This window comes from Nanorana parkeri, unplaced genomic scaffold (genome assembly GCF_000935625.1).
Source record: "Nanorana parkeri isolate BGI_ZX_2015 unplaced genomic scaffold, ASM93562v1 scaffold654, whole genome shotgun sequence".
Taxonomy (NCBI): Eukaryota; Metazoa; Chordata; class Amphibia; order Anura; family Dicroglossidae; genus Nanorana; species Nanorana parkeri.
This window is the reverse complement of record NW_017306922.1, coordinates 454,621-473,728: the sequence shown is the minus strand read 5'-3', so window position 1 is coordinate 473,728 and position 19,108 is coordinate 454,621. Positions and strand designations below refer to the sequence as shown.

Below are 19,108 nucleotides of genomic sequence, written 5' to 3'. Positions count from 1 at the left end.
TGCCCAACCCCATCTAGTAATCTGTCAATTCGTTCCGCAATGTGTCGAACACGGGCCCCCAGCAGGCAGCACACTGTTCGACGCTCACGGTTCCGATGACAGATTACCCTGTCAGTCCGCCTGATGATGGAGTCTCCCACCACCAGGATCTGCCTCTCCTGACCCTCCATCCTGCTCCCGTCCTCGCCGGAGCACTCACTCCCCCTGCGGATATAGGATGAGTCGTGCTCCAGCAGTGTCCCCCCTGAACTGATGTCCCCAATATCCTGCAACTTGGCAAATTTATTGGGGTGAATCAGATCAGGGCTGACCTCTCTAGCACTCTTCCCCCTCCCCCGCCTTCTAACAGTAACCCATCTACCCACCTCTGGATCCCGCTGCTCCAACCCCCCCTCCTCAGCCTGACCCCCCTCCACGACAGCCTGGTGCGTTAAGTCCAGACTCTTTTCCATGTTGTTTATGCTCCTCAGTGTTGCCAGTTTGTTGCTTAGATCCAGAATCTGGGATTCCAAACAGACAACTCGCTCACATCTAGCACAATTGTATTCCCCCTCGAACGCATGTTCAAGGAACGCATACATTGCACATGACATGCACCTGGTTGCATACCCACTCATGGAAGACATTATTTTATTCCACCCTTACTATTTATTTATTTATTTTTATTTTTAATGTATATTAGGGATTATATAAGATTAATTATCTAACTGTAGTTTTATTTTCTAGGGTTTAGTAGATCACGAGTGGCCTGTTCAATAACTTGTTTGTTAATTTAAATTATATTAAGATGAATAAATTATACTGAATTATACTACCGACCTGGGTTAAATTATGGTTCACAAGTGGTACGGTCAATAACTTGTTTGTTAAACTAAATTTAATTTATACCACCGCCCTGGAAGAAGTTACAACCGCCCTGGTTAAACTTCAATTGTTTAAACGCCAATTTTTTAACGCCACTTAGCTCCCAGGCACTTTGTTCCCCAAGCCCTGTGTGAGCAAAGATTATGTGAAAGCATTTGGTATTTCTGAATAACAAGTTTACACATACAACAAATAAACTACGAAAAATACAAAAATCCCTATTTACAAGAAAATATTTAGATATTTAGCTAGATGGTCACCATGTTAAATACATTTCAAAGGTCCATCCAGTCACATATGACTATACATCCCTTATTAGGTGCCCCAAAAAAATCTACAGACAGGTAATGCTTTAAGTGACATAGATAAAATTTGTTAGCTGGCATTTTATTATTCTTCTAAGTACTTCCAAGAAGAAAAATCAAGTCAAGTCAACTTTGGCCCTATTGTGCGAGTAATATTAGTAACATAGGATGTATTCACACTATGATCAAAGTCAATAGCTCACTGGAGTTTATGAACCAAATTCAATGCCCATGCAGAAAGAATAGAATCACATGACAGGTATGATGAACAATGATAATCCAGAATACAAGAAAAAACTGGAGAAGCCTCATCAGATAAATCCAGCCAGTATCTATAGTCTGTGTACATTGTTTAGAGGGTCAAGTTCAGTCACTACAGGCCTATTGAGATACCAGGTTAAATATACATAACAACATATAAATGATGGGATAACAGATATACTGAACAATGACAGCAGTAATAGTTCAGTTCATAAACTCAACAAAACAAAAAGGAAATATCAACTCAAACTGAGGTCCTCTATGAAGGAGGGTAGTAGAGCAACTGGTGATACAAAGAGACTGAGGCAAACATACTTGCAATAATGAACCAGCAAAAGTCACAGACCATTTAAAGATCATCACTCTAGTGTATCTCAAAAAAATCCATCAATGAATCATTATTGACTCTAATGGCTGTTCAGAATGATGAGTATACTCCCTGTCAATAGTTCTGAGAAACCAGCACTTCTTACTTGTGTGAGTAATTTAAATGACCACTTCTGCTCAATACCATAACAGTTCAAAACTGAATAACTTGTCAATACTTGCAGAATATAAATAGAGTTTAAGGCTTATCACTTCTTAATAGGAACATCAGAGTTTAAAGCTGAATTGCTTCTCATTATTTGCAGAATATAAATACAATTCAAAGTTAAATTGCTCATCAATATTAATAGAGGTATCCCTTATAAACAATATCATCATCATCATCAAGTTCAAGGCTGAGTAGCTTAAAAGTGTTTATAAGAAATCAACACAGTTTGGAAATGGAGTAAAGTTTTTGGAGATATGCCCTATAATCAAAGTTGGAGAAGCAATGCTGAATGCACATATATCACGTGATCACACCGTGAAAAGAGTACATTACCCAAGAGGTCAATTGTATACTTTGCACAGAGGGACTGAAGGAAGTCTTAATCAGTTCCCTTTTGAAGATATAAACTTGCAAGAGTGGATAGAGTTCCAGTGTCCATTAATGAGCAAAGTAGTTTCTGCATAGATAGCATCACCTGGGGAGGCATATGGCTGGGGGAAGGACACACATCTATCACAGTGCATTTCATCTGTGACAGTAATCCACCATCAACTATGTAGTCCTATGGTCTGCCTAATTTGAAACAAACTGAATGCCATGTTTAGGTTTGTCCTTATATTACATAATTTTGTTAAAGGCAAAGGAGAATATACAGAGATTATATCTGATTGTATAGAGTTAATCTTAACGGAGCTCTGGATAGCAATACAGCTATCTTGGGAAAGGGAAGGGGGAGATTCCTGTGTCCAACTACATATTAAAGATAGTATTACACTTTTAAATCGCATCTGACACAAAAAAAGTATAACTAAAACACATAAAAGCTATCATGCTCATGTTCAGCGAACACAAACCGAGAAATAATAGAAAGTAAAATTTAATCGCAAGCAGTGTATAGCAGATTTCTGTCTTTCAAAGTGAAAATAAACAACATGATATGTCCTCCGTGGTTCAGGCTGCAAACAAAACAACCGCTGCTATTACAAGAGGCTTTCTGGGCAAAAGACATAAGCTGATATTTTGCACATTTCCCACTGAGTACAAATGACACAGGTGACCTTTAAATTCACGTGTTCATTGAACAGGATTTCACAAACTGCCTGGAAATTGTTCTGAAGCATTTAACACTTCAGCAGTCCTGTCAGGGACATGTAGGACTTCAGCTGCCCAATGCACTCTTGTAAGCAACATCTCCAAACTAACAGACCTGTATACAATCAAAGCATACCTGGTGACTAATAACAGGAGACAGTACTGGTAATATAGTATTTGTGGCTATGCTATTACACCATAACATGGTATAAAGGTGCAAAAATGCCATTACCAGGAGACTTTGAAGTAATGGAATTTGGAGATGTGGTCATATCTCCTACTGCTCTTAGAAGCCAAGTGACTGTTGGTTTTAAGTGTGGCTTCTCACCTATGCGTTGTTGTAATGCCTGGTGTGTTCTGGTGCCATTTCCAATGCACCTTGCTAGCACACTTCAATGCAGATGGGAACCATCTGTGTTTTGTGTTGCAGTGCATTGAAAAAAATGGTGCATGTTCTGTTTTAGGTGCATTGTGGTGCATTGGCAGGCCATTCAAAATGTACTGGGCAGCTCTAAAAGGAGAACTATGAGGTGAGTGATTCTCACTCAACCTCATAGTTCGAGCCGACGTGTGACAATGAAACTGTTACACGTCGGCTCAGTAGATCGGGAAGTGAGCGAACACATAGCGACGCTCGCTCGCTTCTCGATCATGTCCCTGCAGAGAGCCGTGATTGTCACTCACGGCTCCCTGCAGGGATTTCCCCCCCACCTCGCTCTGATCCTCCAGCGCTGACTGGTGGTACTCCCATGACCCTTAGGAGAACTATGGGGAAGAACACTTACCCCATAGTTCTCCTTTAAAAGAGAACTATGGTGTAAGTGTTTTTCCCCATTGTCCTTCTAAGGGTCACGGGAGGACACAAACTAGCGTCCTCCCGTGACCCAAAGCTCAGTATATCGCGAGTTGCAGCTCGTGGTATACTGAGACCGCCGCAGCCGGGACGGATCCCGACAATACTTTCGAGATCCACACAGCTGTGTGAGTGACAGCTGGCTCTGCCTATCGAGAGACAGAGCCAGCTGTACCCGCCCCCTCCCCCGTCCGTTCCGCCAGTCAGCGCTGGAGAATCGGACAGGGGAGGGGGAATCCCTGCAGGGAGCTGTGAGTGACAGTCACGGCTCTGTGCAGGGACATGATCGAGAAGTGAGCGAGCGACAGTATGTGTTCGCTCACTTCCTGATCTATTGATCTATTGATCTATTGTCACACGTCGGCTCGAACTATGAGGTCGAGTGAAAATCACTCACCTCATAGTTCTCCTTTAACGCAAGACATTAACATATGAAATACTGCTTTTTCATGGAGCAATGCAACGCATGGTGCAAGTGTGAAGGGGGCCTTAAAGAAGATGAATATCACCCTTCAATATATTAATTAATTTCAGTCATGAATATTCTTAATCAAATACAAAATGTGCAGCATTTTAACCATAATCTCTTCAACCCTTCATCAGTATGATCTTTGTAATGGTAGTCATAATAGCCTGATCCTGGTGGCGCCAATACCAAATTAATCCAAAAGCACTCGCTATCACATGCAGCCATTTTCCGGCTTGTTGGAAAATATTTTGGGAGGTGGTTCAATTAGGAGAATAGATTTGCAGGCATAAGATATAGCACGACCGATATCCATCACCCACTTCTGGGTCCTGCCAGAGTTATCCAAGATAGGGACGTTCATGGCACTGTAATAGACCTGAGTCCTGTGTGCACAGCAATTGGTATATTAATTGTCCCAGCTTTGCTTTATTATGAAAATCGCAGTGTAAATCACCACGATAAACACACTAGGAGCTAAGGGCATGTTGATCAGTGACCTTTTGGTGCTGAAAATTTAAAATGAAGGCAGAAAGCAACCTGATCTGAACAGACTGTCCTCTGAACACAGGCAAGAAGAATTTAAATGGCAAACATATTACTGTATGCTACATTTGTTAAATAGAAGGCATGCCCTTTATACAATATCTTAAAGTATATAAAAATTTGAAATAATACGATTTCCACTCTGGGGCAATTTCCCTTCTTTCATCACTATACCAGAATGACAAAGTGAAATTGCACTTACCTGTCTTTGGATTGATAGCAAAGAATCCTTGAGGGTTCCCACTTGCAATCTTATAAGCCAGCTTGTCACCGGAGCTGGAATCTGGATCAAATGCCTTAATTTGCACAACTGATAAATCCTTGGGAGAGTTCTCCATGACCTCTGGGTAATAAACAGGTTCCGAAGTCTGTGCTGCATTATCATTAACATCTTCAATTTCAATATATATTTCAATGAAAGATGAAAGTGGTACAACACCTCGATCTGTAGCATAAACAGTCAGCCAGTAATGAGAAGTCGTTTCACGGTCAAGAGTATCCGCTGTCCGCATAATACCTGAACATTAAAGAAAGACAGAGAGAGCAGTTAATGGAAATTTCAGCACTTAAGGTTAAGTATCTTTCAATTTCTAATTGCACTAAACACATATTAAATGCAGAGCATAATCAATCAGCACAGCAATAAACCCATTCTAATGGAAGCATTTTAGAGTGCTGTAGGCCACATAGGGAGGCAAAATTAGTTGTATCTACTATCTCTGGAGGTGTTTTAACAAAACAGGATTAAGGAATGGCTTGTGATCAACCCCTTTCAAATGGTATCACATCATGACTTTGCAGCTTTTGAATTACTTGACATAAACAAAGATGAACCATGTTCTCCAGTTTCCAACTACATTGGCTCTTCAAACAGGTGTAAAGGTACCTATAGATATAAGAGAACATTTACTCAATCTGGTCCTTTATGGTACATGTGTAGGCCTTCCCCAACACCTCCTGGTCAAGCCTTCTTGAAGGAGTCCATCACTATTGCCAGTGGGGGTGATGTCAACAGAGCATTCCCCTTTCCGTCTCTATAGAAACAAGCATGCATGTTCACCCAAAGCAAGCATGCACAACTGTCGGATCACACTGACATAATCATTAATTTTTGTAGGTACCAAAAGTCTTGCCATGGCCACTTTTTCTCTTTGCTATCTGCACCTGTAATTAACAAACCTACCCTCATCCTTTCCGTCAACCTGCTGCTGTGCCTTCATTTTTTTAACAGCAAGTTTGTAATAAAATGTACCATACAATAAAAAGAGCCCAGTATATTAAAAAACATTCTGCAGGGGAGACAAATTAGAATTGCTTTATATGCCAATCCTGTAGGCCATGTGTGGCTTCCCTGAAGCCTTGCAAAAATGCTTCCGGTGACATCTGCAGCATCCTGAACATAATCTAGGATGAGAGATCTGTTGAACCCCGCCCTCCACATCTAAGATGCCCCCTCAGTATCCACTGTGACAGGGGAAGGGAGAGTTTACACAAGCCTACAGGGAGGTCATGATTGGCCTGCAGGATCATCATTTAAAGCAAGCTCAATTTGTCTCCACAAATTGGCAACCCAAGCTGTACAATGATCCAATCGCATCATCTTCCCCCTCCTCACTATCCTACATTCAAAAAATGTCTAGTATTTTTTAAAAGAATACAAGATATTCTGTAATTACATCACACCCCCTCCTATCCTCCTTTAGACATTTTCGAAATGGAGGATAGCGAGGAGGTCCGTGTCATGCGAACTGAGTGATGTACAGTTCGGGACACATCTTTCCTTTTCTTCAGTGCCTGTAAGCGTAAGCCTGTCGTCCGTTCTGGACAGAGAAAGCTGGGAGGGGTTACGGCAAGCTGCAAGGTTACTGTAATGTATTACTTAATTTTAAATCCAGTGTCAAACTTTGCTGCTGTTCAGGAGCTTCCAGTATTAGGACCAGTCCTTGGTCCTCTCTCTCCTTGTGCAGCGTGACTGATGTTGTATCCACCCTTCGGTGCACACAGAGTACACTTCTGTCCTTTGCGGCCACTGATACATATTCCTAAATTAAAGATTTTTTTGGCCCAGAGTTTAGCTTTAACTGCATTGGAGGTCAGGGATTCATCTCTGCTTTTTTGCCAAGTGTTAGTGGATTAACAGACTGGCTGAAAACAGTGATAAATCTTTTGGCAGAAAGACTGTTCACTTATTATTTCAAATGTCTACTTAGCTGCTTCTCGTGAGCTCAGCTTTAACAGAAAGCCCAACCAGATGAAAAAACAAGCCAAAATTACAACAGCTATTGATTTACAAATAATAGTTTAGTAGCAATAATCCTTATTTATCAACGGATGTACATCCCTAGACACAGACTGCATCTGTGGGTGTACATTCCTACCCGTATTCAAGTATAAAATCAGAGCAGTGTTTACCAGTGTATAGCCACAGATTGTCATTGAAAACCTGTGCCTCCCAGGTGCAGAGATCCAACCATTTTTTTTACACTATACAGATCTCTGTGCCTATGCAAAAGAGTCATTTAACTCTCACTTTTCAGTGCACATTTAATAATCTGATTGACAATACAGGTATTTTCAAAGGCCACAACCATTATGTTAATGTTCACTGTCCTTACTCTACTTCTTACTTCCCCAGGGAACACCCATTCCTCTAATCTAAAATGATTTAAGGATACTGCAATTGGTGTTTTCCTGGAAACTTGGGCGCAGAGTTATAAGGTATATCTAAAGAAGGGCACAGTTTACATACATTTATTTCATTTTACGGTAAATGCACTGGCAAATGAGAGAGAAGAAAAGATTCTATGAATAGCTTTGGTGGGGTTTCAGGATTTAATAAATGTTTACTATTCTTATTTTGAGAAATTTTCGATAACAACCTTCAGAACTACTCTACAAGTGAACTTGGAGATGTTCATCGCAGGAACTAGTGAATAAATCAAGCAAGAGTGGGCTTATTTATCACACACAGACATGCCAGAAAGAATTTACTAGAACTAGTGACTAGACTAAAAATGACTGAAAGCTACTAATCGCAAGAAGTGGAAACGACAGAAAAACACCATTTTCAATTGTTGCGGTACATCTGACACGTTGAAAATCTTTACCAAACGCAGGAGATTAGAAAATCCCCAAGTTTTCAAGTTCACTGGATCACCATGAGGTACTGTAAGTATGGTGATGGTTTTACCTTTAGGGTGCATTTACACCAAAATCAGAAGGTACTCACAAGTCAATGGAGGGTCAGTTGACTTGCGATTGTACCTTCCAATCCATTGCGTTCCATTGCTTTTCTTTTCTTTGGCAAGCTTTATATGAAGTAACATGTCGTGAGTGGACATACTTTACTTTAATGGCTTGCGATGCATTGCGTTAGCATGTGGTTTAGACGCTGCATTGTGCTGAAAAAAAAAGAGAGCATGCTCTACTTTTTTTTGCAGGTCAACATACAGCAACGCAATGCTACAGTGCCAATTGTCCCTAATCACACCCATTCTTTTTTAATTACCCTTGTGTTACTATCCATTAAAAAAATGATGGTAATGCAACAGGGCTGGTGTGAATGCAAAGTTCAGATTCTGGCACACAGCCAGCTGGTTGTGGAGGAAATCCCCATAAACATTCATTGGGCTGAAACCTAATTCTACCTGGCTGCAGAAGAGTGCTCAGAGGAGGTATGCTGAGACAAGAACTTGGCAGCTGAAATGCTATAGATCGTGGAATGAAGCAAAGTACTGTACGAAGCACAATTATATTATCACTTACTTTCACCGATCCAGAGATCGGTCAACAGACACACTTTCAAGCATATTCAATAAGGCTAATAGCTAAAACTAAAATTTACCAATGCAACCCATCAGAATATATATATATTCCTCTACAAACAAACAAGATGAAAGTAACAGTTGTAACCAGTTCTAGATGGAGACAAGCCAGATCAAGTCTGTGCAATCTAGCCTGACAGCCTTGTTTCCTATTTTAATCTCCTGCTATGACTCATATCTGACAATCATACAACCCAAGGGCTCTCATCAACCTTCCTGTTTGCATCAGATACCTGACCTGATCCACAAACTGCAAACTGATACATTTGTGGTTATCCCAGATTACACAGGAAAACACAGTACAAAAGAAGGAGCAATGGGGTACCAAGTATATATTCTCCATTTTTGCCCCAATTTGGATATTCTCTTTAATACAAAGTTATTGCTTCACATTACACAAAACTCCACTTTAAAATAACATGCCATATATAATTGATACACAAACCATTTTGTAAAGTTAGTAACAAAATGATTTCTGTTTCATCTGGCAAAAATAAATAAATAAACCAACTGTAAAGTGCTAAAGGCAAAGTGGAAACAAATCAAATTTAGCTTCCCTAGCTCTGTCCTTAGCCAAACTGAAGTCAGTATTTCAGCCTTTGCAAAAATAGACCACATATCTAGAAGGGTGGTGGGGATGCAGTGGTTCTCTAATCATGTAACTATACCAGGCAAACCCTCCAAATTCAGGAATGGGTTAACTGGAATAGCCTGACCATACGCATATAAAAAAACCGCTCAATTCCCCAATCCACACTAAACATCACGGATGATGGAATCTTCTTTGCTAGTAATTGTATCCCCATGATTGTCAGAACAAAATACCTGACCAATGACTACAGTTGATTGGCTACAATCACTGTTCAGCCGTCAGTTTTCCAACTGGATCCTTCGATTTTTCAGCACAGTTAGAATCTTGTTCGTTCACAGGAAGGTCTAAAAGTGTAGGGTCAGCTTTAGCACCATTAGTATAGAAACAGTTGAGAATCTTCATTGACATTTTATCAAATCTTTTAATGCATTTATTTGCCATGAGCAGAAACCAATGCTCTAGAGCTCCCTCCTGTGACCTAAAGCCAACGCAAAAGATCGATTGATCCCCCAGGAGTGTGAACGTGAAAAAACGTTTGATTCCGCACACTAACCGCAAGATTGGGGAAATCCCCCCACTGGTCTACTTTATTCTGAGAGCTGTGGGTGAGCTGCTATCAGAATGCCTGAATAGTAATTTGGCTGCAGTCATTATTCAGTCAAGAATTTTTAGGCCAGCTCCTTTTGACAAAAGTGGATTGAAAAAGCAACTTTTGTCAAATGGGGGAGGGGAGGGGGACCGATGGAGCCACTGGTCAAATTTTGGCCTCATCAGCAGGACTTGGCTGCAATTCAACCAGTATACTTTAGGAAGTTTATTGTTTTCATACAGACAGACCCTGTCTCAGAAACTTGCAGAAAGATGATTAGCAAGCCACAATCAATGAGCAGCATTACCAAGCAAGAAAAAGTTCATTAAAAAATCATGATTATATAACATTGAAACAACCTAATAATATTTCCATTAAACTGATCTCTTATGGATGTATATCTGAAAACATTTTAAAGGCTATATCTTTAGTTAAAGGTCAACTAGGGCTGATCACAACAATAAATACAGAATGGAAATGTTTCCCCTTGCAATTATTTCTGTTTTTGTGTCATTTAAAACAAACAGATCTGCATTGTTGGTGTTTATCCACTAAACAACATTAAATGTGAACACATTTGACATTTTCTGAACAAATACAAATAAAAGTGCCCATTCATACAAGTCCACAATGGAGCGTTAAACATATTCAAAATGGGCTGTCCAGCACACAACAGACCAAAAAGCATTTTCGGCAGTGCATTTCACCGTAATCCACGTAGTGCACTGCCACACATTGCAACTCAAGTGTACTGGCAATTGTCGTGTGTTATTGTTATTGAATGGGTAGGACTTCACAGCTGAATCTTTGGGGTCTGTTTATAAACAGTTAACAAGGTTCTTCACCCTTCAAATACGTGCAATAATGGCAAAAAAACAAACATTAAAAAAAATGTTCAGGTCAAATATATTGTGATGTAACTGCATTATTTAAATAGAGCAATTTTTACACTTTGTTTTCCTCGAGGGGGACTATTTGAAATATTGTCTAGCAAAAATGAATATTAGTTTTAATGCAGTCTAAAAAAAAAAAGACATTACAAAACAACAGTTTTTTTTTTTAATTCGACTAGTATTTATGTTAAAACAACTATTGTCCCTATAGATAAAAAGCTCGGATTTTATTCCATAATTTGTACCAATAATGATGACACTAAAATATGTTCTTATACAAAGCATGGACAAGTTATTTATAAATTAAATAATTTAAATTTTGCGTATTTTACACGTGACTAAAAAATTAAGAAAATGAATAAAAATTAACAAAGCAACACAAATTTAAATATTAGACCAAAAAGATGTAAAAAAAAAAAAATCAGCAGTAAAATAACAGCTAAAGGGAAAATGGGAAGGAGTTCATTAGGGCTAATTAGAGTTAACTGAGGTTTAACAGGAGGTTAACTAGGAGCAAATTTTATTTTAGAATTTGTTTTTACGGTTGTTTTAACGGACCTCATATTCTGATCAAAAGTCATACCTTTGAATGAATAATTGAAAATACATTGTAACAATAACGCAGTTGCATAGTATTTTTCAATAAAACTACCAAACACTGTTTGAAAACTTAATTTTATACAACTAGCATGGGCACTAGGAGTCTCAATATTAGCTTTCTGTAATTCCCTGTACAGCAACCCTTCAAATGAGAAAGGAAGGGTCAGCATACTCAGCCATTCAGGACTTTTTTGCTTTGCATAGTGCTGTTAGGACAAAGCTATCCATAGATTTAATAGAGGCGAGTGCAGAGGTGCCCAACAGACCTTATCTGTGTGCTGCAGTTTTATGGTTCAGTCACAGGCCGGGGAGGGTCCTGAACCACAATCTGACGAATATATGTCTAATAGGGGGTGTCTGTTTCAAAAGACTTGCTACACAGAGCATGTATTTCCACTCTGTATTTTGCTTTTTTGCTAGGGCCCAGCTTTGTTACTCAATCACATTATGGGCAGGAGGTGCGTTTGGGGTGAACCTCCTGCACTGTTACCCATGGTAGGTGTCCTGCACGGTTCTGTGCATTTATCGCAAGGAACCGTGCAATTAACACACCTACCCAGTGTAAACAGGCACTTAAAGGAAACCTACCATGAAAGAAATACGGGAGGTGCCATTGCTGACATGTCTTCATTCTTGAGGAGGCAGGCTCTGGAGCTATTATCATATTTTCCTGCTTCCCTTTTCAACCATTAACCTGATACAATCATGGAGGCAGGGAAAAGCCGGGACAGTTAACATTCCCATACTTGTTCTATGTTGTTCTATGTCTCAATGCATCAAAAGAGAAATCATAAAAGCAATGGATGTGTACAAATTACTACTGTCCCACCTCACCTCAGTTAGGCAACACTGGTAAGCTTTAAAAAAATTACAAGGCTACATTTTAAAATCCCTGGTTTGTCCCCAGAAGTTCAGGACATTAGGAAGATACAGATTGGGCTTGTTATATTTAGGACTAAGCTTTCATGATCTGTTATAAAACAGCACATTATAGCATCTTAAGATTAGTGTTGCGCAGACATTTATTTCCACATTATCTAGTTTAGAAGAAATATTAAAATAAAGCACATGTAATAACATTTCAATTAACAGCGACCTAAGCTTCCTTCAGTGACTATTACTTTTATAGACCTATTTTTCAGCTCCTATCTCCTTAACAATAAGATAATGCATTGTGTAACTCAGGGTGTACTAGCCTTAGATAATTACGTTGTTATTGCAAAATAAAAAAAAGCAACAACTCTCTCTGTTTAGGCGCCCTAAGGCTGATAAATTTCCCCAAATCTGTACTTAGGACATTTCGTTTCAAAGTCAGAAGGTGTTTATCTAACGACAAAGTCCTGAAAGCTTTTATCTACAATATGTCAACTGAAAATATTTTGGGGGACAAGACTAATCTTTGTCAAAAGAAAAGCGATTGTTCCTGCCCAGAATAATGGTCAGCATGCAGGGCTCTGTGAATTAATGGGAAGAGATGATGCAATTAGAGAATCTCGACAGAAGCGGCTCTTCGATTCAGCACATTAATTCCAGTCCGCAAAATCTTTTGGAGAAAAAAGCAGACAGTTTCCACTGTCATCCCCATTTACGCCTATTTTAATAGCTGCAGCTTATTCCTGTCATCCTGCCGCGTCTATGTCAGAACTTTGGGATGAGTTCTATAATTGTTGTACACAGGGAAAAGGTTCATGAGATAGAATGCCTTCCTTTTTTAACTAATCAGATATGTACAGATATGTCAAATGTCACCACACTGGTATCTTATTAGAATGAGTAGGTTGTGAACTGCATCACTACATTTAACTCTGAAATTACAAAAAAGAAAGGTTTAGTGGTGGAATATTTAAAACTAATCCAATGACTATTTTATTCACAATGGTGCTTTGGGGTTACCTTTTAAACTCTTTGGCTCTCAACGGAGAGTCAAGCTGTTGGCCAAAGTTGGCAATATTGAATGGTGTCATCTAATGTCTCAGGAACAATTTATGAAATGGGCACATACTCTTTGAGAAAACTAAATCCTAAGAGTAAACCTAGTCTTCTGCACTAATTAAAGTGTATGTAAAGTCAAAACCTTTTTTTAAGTTTTGAATAGAGTTGTGATGGATTAGAATATGGGTCAGGCTTTAATTTCTTCATAGAACAAGGAATGACTAGCGCACAGAAAACAAAAGATACAGAACAGTTGTCTTCCAATCACATGCCTAAACAGCCAAAGTATCAATGTTTGGGGGACTCAGATGTCCCTCTTCTCAAGGTGACAGACATCACCCAAGTCTGTCACCTTATGAAAGGGTGCACCCACACTCCTTTTGGTGTGGAAGCATGTGTGCTGCGCATATTGGTAAAATATACATTCTTATTGCTGTCTGTGTCTTCACTATGTAGATGTACTCTCCCTATTTGAATGGTGACCATCAAGACAGAAAGTGAAGGAAAATTCAAATTTTGAGTCATCAAACAGGAATAGAGTGTAAATCTTCCATTGGGGACACTTATCCCGGTGATAACTGTTTAAAGCTGGCCATACACAGTATTTTTTTGTGAACAAAAACATTTTAAAAAATCCTCTTTCTACCCTAAACAGCATAAATGGGCTAATCTCCTGATGTGTCCTTTGTATTCTGAGTGCCCCTGTCAGAATACCCAAACAGTGACACTGGGTTCACACCTTAGCGTATTGGAAACTTGCGTTTGCCGCGTGGTAAGATTTGCGGTAAAAGAAACTAGCGGCAAACGCGAATTTCCGAGGGGGTATCCGGCTGTATCCTGATGGATACAGCGGGATACGCGCGTTAATACGCCCCAAAGAAGCTCCTGTACTTTTTTGGGCGTATGGCTTTTTACCGCGCATGGTGTTGCGCATTTTACAGAGCGTAGGAAAGCGCGGTAAAACGCTCAGGTGTGAACCGGCCTTACAGTAGCCAATTGGCTGCCATCACTGTGCGCCCAAACATTTTCCATCTGGCTCTTTCAACTTCCTGATCAAAGGAATGCCGAACGGAAGGATGGCAACAGGGCCAACAACCAAATGAATTACGGCCGGTTCATCAAGAACCGAACGAAATTCGTACAGTGTATGGCTATCTTTAGTTTTCCTTAAATTCCTTAAAAATAAAGGGAAATCTTCCAAATGGGGCACAGATGGCAAAAAAAGACACAGGAGGTTTAACCATACCCTACTATATCCAAAATGGAAGGAAAATTTTTTTTTCGCCTTACCTATACCTTAAAATGCTACCACATTACTACTAAAAGCCACCAATTCCTAACATGACCCATGTAAGGTAGTACCAAAAGAGTTTGGTATCGAGTACCGTGAAGATGCTGAATGACATTTGATCTTGCCACGTCTAGCACAGCCAAAGGCTAACATGCTAGCACTGCTGTGGTAACAGGCAAACAATCTAGAGGCACAAAAGGGGAGACTCCAAATGAATCAATTCACACATACAATATAACCTTTGTTCAGCAAAAATATTCAAGTTTTTCCAATACACATGTTGACTATTATAGAGTTTATTCAATAAGGCAGCTCAAGGAGCAATGCTGATGTGCAATGTAGAGTAGCTAAATAAGAAATCATATATTAAAATGAAATTCCTTTGTTGAAGGGCAACTAAACTGATAAGACGCATGGAGGACCTCAGCTATGAAGAAATATTAACTGAGCTAAATGTACTGAAAGGGGAGTATGGCCATCTTGTATAAATGCAAAAGTGGTCCATATAGTGAACCTCTGCAATGTTGTTTACGTTAAGGTCATTGCAAAGGAAAAGTGGGGATGGTTTGCGTCTGGAGAAAAAGAGGTTTTACTTCTGCATACAGAAAGGCTTCTTCACAGTATGGAAAATACTTCCTTGGGAGCTAGTTCTAGATAGCTCACTTGCATGTTATAAAAAGAGGAAAAAAAGGTTGGATGTATTTCCTAATGCATAGAATATAAAAGGCTATTAAGAAGTATACGTCACAACATTAGAGAATATCATATTGCCTTAGGGGTTTGGGAAGGATTTTTTCCCCTGTTGGAGAAAACTGGACCATGCTTTATAAGGTTTTTTGCCATCTTCTAGAACCACTGTGGGTTTAGGGATCTGTGTATGTAGGTTTCCAATTAATGTATTAATTTGTCTAATGGTTGACCTCAAGACTTTTTTTTTCTAACTCAACTATACTGTATAAGCTAAAATATATAAAAAAATAAAACAAAAATTTTTAAAAAAGAGCAAATCGACTTTAAAACATAATTTAGACAGCCAACGTGAATTATATCTACTAATAACAATGTATTCACTATAGTCTGTGGAATGAACAGCTTTGAAACAGAATGTAATTGGGGTTAATCTCTCTTTGCGTAGTATTTGCCAGTCATGATTTCTTCTTTTCTATAAAACAAGATGAATAATGAGTTTCCTGACTCCCTACATGTACATAGTTGTAATGCTTTGAAATGCTCTAGGCTGGAAATCAAATCTTCCAACAATACCTCAAACATGCAGCAGCTCGTCTGGGGTGTGATGTATAAACACCTTGAGATAAATACAACAATGCTGACCAAGAAAAAGCTGGAAAAGCTCATCTATCATCAAAACACTCCACATCAGGCCATCCCAATGGCTGAGATAAAGCTTTTAATGGGCCTATACTGGAGGACAATCAGGGGCGTTGTGTGATCAGGGGAAAAAATGCATCAAATCGATTTTATTATTTCTAATACTCAGTTTTGGGTGGATGCTTATGAAGACTCAAGCATGCTTGAGGAGATTTTAGTCCCAGAAGCCCACTTCCATCCCACTTTGCTGGAAAATATGTGGCTTAGCTAACGACTGGAAGTGTTATGTAAGCTGGCCATTCACTAGTAGATTTCCGAACAAAAGATCTTTCTTTACCATCTGATAATGCCATCAGAGACTTGACGAATGTCGAACAAAATTTTGTTTTATTTTATCATTTAATTTTGGAATGAATGAAGTATCCCGAACAAAAACCACATTCACTGTTAGAATTTCATTCAGTCAAGAAACATGTTCTATCCCGCTCCTTTGTCTTTTTTCGTCACTATGGGGTCTATTCACAAAAGGGCGAAGAGTTTGGAGAAGGCAGGAGAAGGGAACAATATAGAACAACATAGCTGAACTGGAAAGTGAGCTGAATTGGACAATTCTTCCAAATCAGGTGTGTTGTCCTAGATTGTTCACTTCTCCTCCCTTCTCCAAACTCTTCACCCTTTTGTGAATAGACCTTTATGGTCGAAATCGATGATCAATTTGACCCCATTAACTAATAGAAAGTCGAACTAAAGATCTTTTGTACGAAAGTTCTTTCGAATATCTACTAGTGTATGACCATCAAATGGGGAATGCCAAATCACTGCTCACAACAAAACTGTGAGCTTGCTTGACCATGGAGCACAGTACAGACTGAGTTAAATATGGTAACACATAACTCCACAGCCCTCTCCTTAAAGTGACACTAAACTCAGGAGTTAAATTTTAAAAATGCAATTAAGTACCTTAACTATGAACAACAATGTATCGTATTTGTGTATCACTCAGCTGTAGATCCTCAAATCATCTTTGACTTGGTGCTGGCACTGTCCTTCCTTCTGGAGGGTGGCTACTTTTCTTCCCCATGGTCCCTGTGTGTGTTTTAAAGTAGTCACCGCTCCAAGCTCACTCCTGTGATAGACTACAATCTCAATAGACATTAGTAACTTAAACGTGAAATTGTAGTCCACCATATCACTCTACAGCTGAGTGATACACAAATAAGATACATTTTTGTTAATAGTTAGGGTACTTGAATGCAATTTTAAGATTTAACTCCTGAGTATAGTGTCACTTTAACATTGTCTAGAAGGGGATTGCTAGGTAGAATTGTTAAGCTATTCAAAAGGTAAGAAGCAATTCTTTTTTTTTGAAGGTATGCTATGTAAATGACAACATGTATCAATATTAAAAAAAAGTGCTATCCAAAATTGGCTGCAAAAGTGGAAATGCACTTTAAGTTGGCACTAAAAAAACTGAACTGCATCAACATCCCGTCTGGCTGTTGGCCTAGACATGTGGGGGACCCCTGCAGTCTCTCAGTAACTCAACCCTGCTGTGGCCAGTAATGATCTTTCTTTCTCCTGGACTCAACAGTCTGTGGAAGTATAAATGAATACACACTTTATCCAAAAACTGCAGCATAGTGGACCCCCATCGTTCTGAAAATCTGGGGAAGGCAAGCAAATCTTTACAAGGCAAACAAATACAAGATTATTCAATAATCCTGCAAGTCCATAGCCCTGTGTAAGTTACATCTCTGCTGACCTTAAAGAAGAACTCCGGGCAGAATAAACCTTAACCCTTGCAGTGGGGCTACCCCTGCACTGCAAGGGTTAAGTGCTCATTTAGTCAAGGGAGGTAAAATAACAAAGATATACTCACCCGAATCTCAATCCCACCAGTCTCTGTAGCCTCTTTCCCCTTTGCACTGGCAGTGTAAGGATCCAAAAGTCATTACGTCTAATACAGTGCATTAGACATGAGTATGACAGGGACATTCCCTAGCCGAAGCAGAGGGGGAGAAGAGGATGTGGGAAGCGGTATAGCAGCCAGCTGGGACCGAGGTGTGGGTGAGTATATCTTTGTTATTTTAGACACTAGAACAAAACCAGCACTTAACCCTTGCAGTGCAGGGGTAGTCCCGCTGCAAGGGTTAATTTTTAATATGCCTGGAGTTCTTCTTTAAAGGAATAGGCCATTCTATGCTAGAGAAGGAAAAGAGGGGGAACAGTGGTCATGTGGTTTGCAAAACCAGAAATCCTGTCTGTTTTTTTCTGCCCGAAGTTCTGCATGGGTAAAGCACAGTTTCATTGTAAATGATTGCATACATAAATATATCAATTATAAATAATATGTGGAAATTGGAAAACACTTTGGAGTCTGTCATCAACCTTAAAATTGCAGATAAAAGCACAGAAAAACCAAGTATTTTAAATGCTTACTTGCAGAGTTTTTCCTTCTTATACATATTTTTTTTGTATTCACTTGCATTGTACCTCTGAAGTAATACCTAAAAAATTGACTGGTCATTTCCCTAGCACAGCCAACTCCCTGCTTAGACATTATAGCCCGCTCCTCTTCTGATAGTGCCTTGTTACTGCCTGTGCTGGCCTAGGTCCCATGTCCCTCCTCTCGCCTCTCTAGCGGGGAGTGAGCAAAACTAAATAAGTGACTGCTCCAAGTATGGTGGGGTTGGGGACAACACGTTCAAGTACCCAGCAGCAGTCTTAGTGATTTTGGATGTCTACACAGGAGGATTTAAAGGTAAATAACATGCCAAATATATAGTACATTAAATATTCAATGGTCTGGCGACAGGTTTAATTTAAGTCATTGTTTTGGCATGGCACAGGTTGAGCGCGCTTTGATGAAACTTAGCCATAAACTCAGGGGTGTCCTGAGGTCAGGTGTCACCCTGAGCGGATAACCGGGTGACACCCCGCTGCGACGTCATCGCGCATGTGCCGGCCATCTCATTGATACCTGCCAGCGGCCATCTTGGTGATGGACGCCTGAAGAGAGAGTAGGGTACGTTCACCCGGCGGTATAAGAAACTGTTGAGCTCTCGGTCCATGACTGAGTACCTGACTTTTCAGAGAGGGTGACACCAAAATGACTGTCAGTCATTTTGGTGTCACC

At 39.7% G+C, this 19,108-nt stretch overlaps 1 protein-coding gene across 3 annotated transcripts in view; it reads right to left on the bottom strand.

The window, feature by feature from the left end:
- Positions 1 to 19,108, bottom strand: part of FAT1 (FAT atypical cadherin 1) — a 186,860-nt gene that overhangs the window by 150,802 nt on the left and 16,950 nt on the right. For all 3 annotated transcript variants that reach the window (XM_018563332.1, XM_018563329.1, XM_018563331.1), the window contains exon 2: positions 5,125 to 5,439. In XM_018563332.1, coding sequence (XP_018418834.1) covers positions 5,125 to 5,439 — 315 coding nt within the window. The remainder of the gene's footprint in view (positions 1 to 5,124; positions 5,440 to 19,108) is intronic.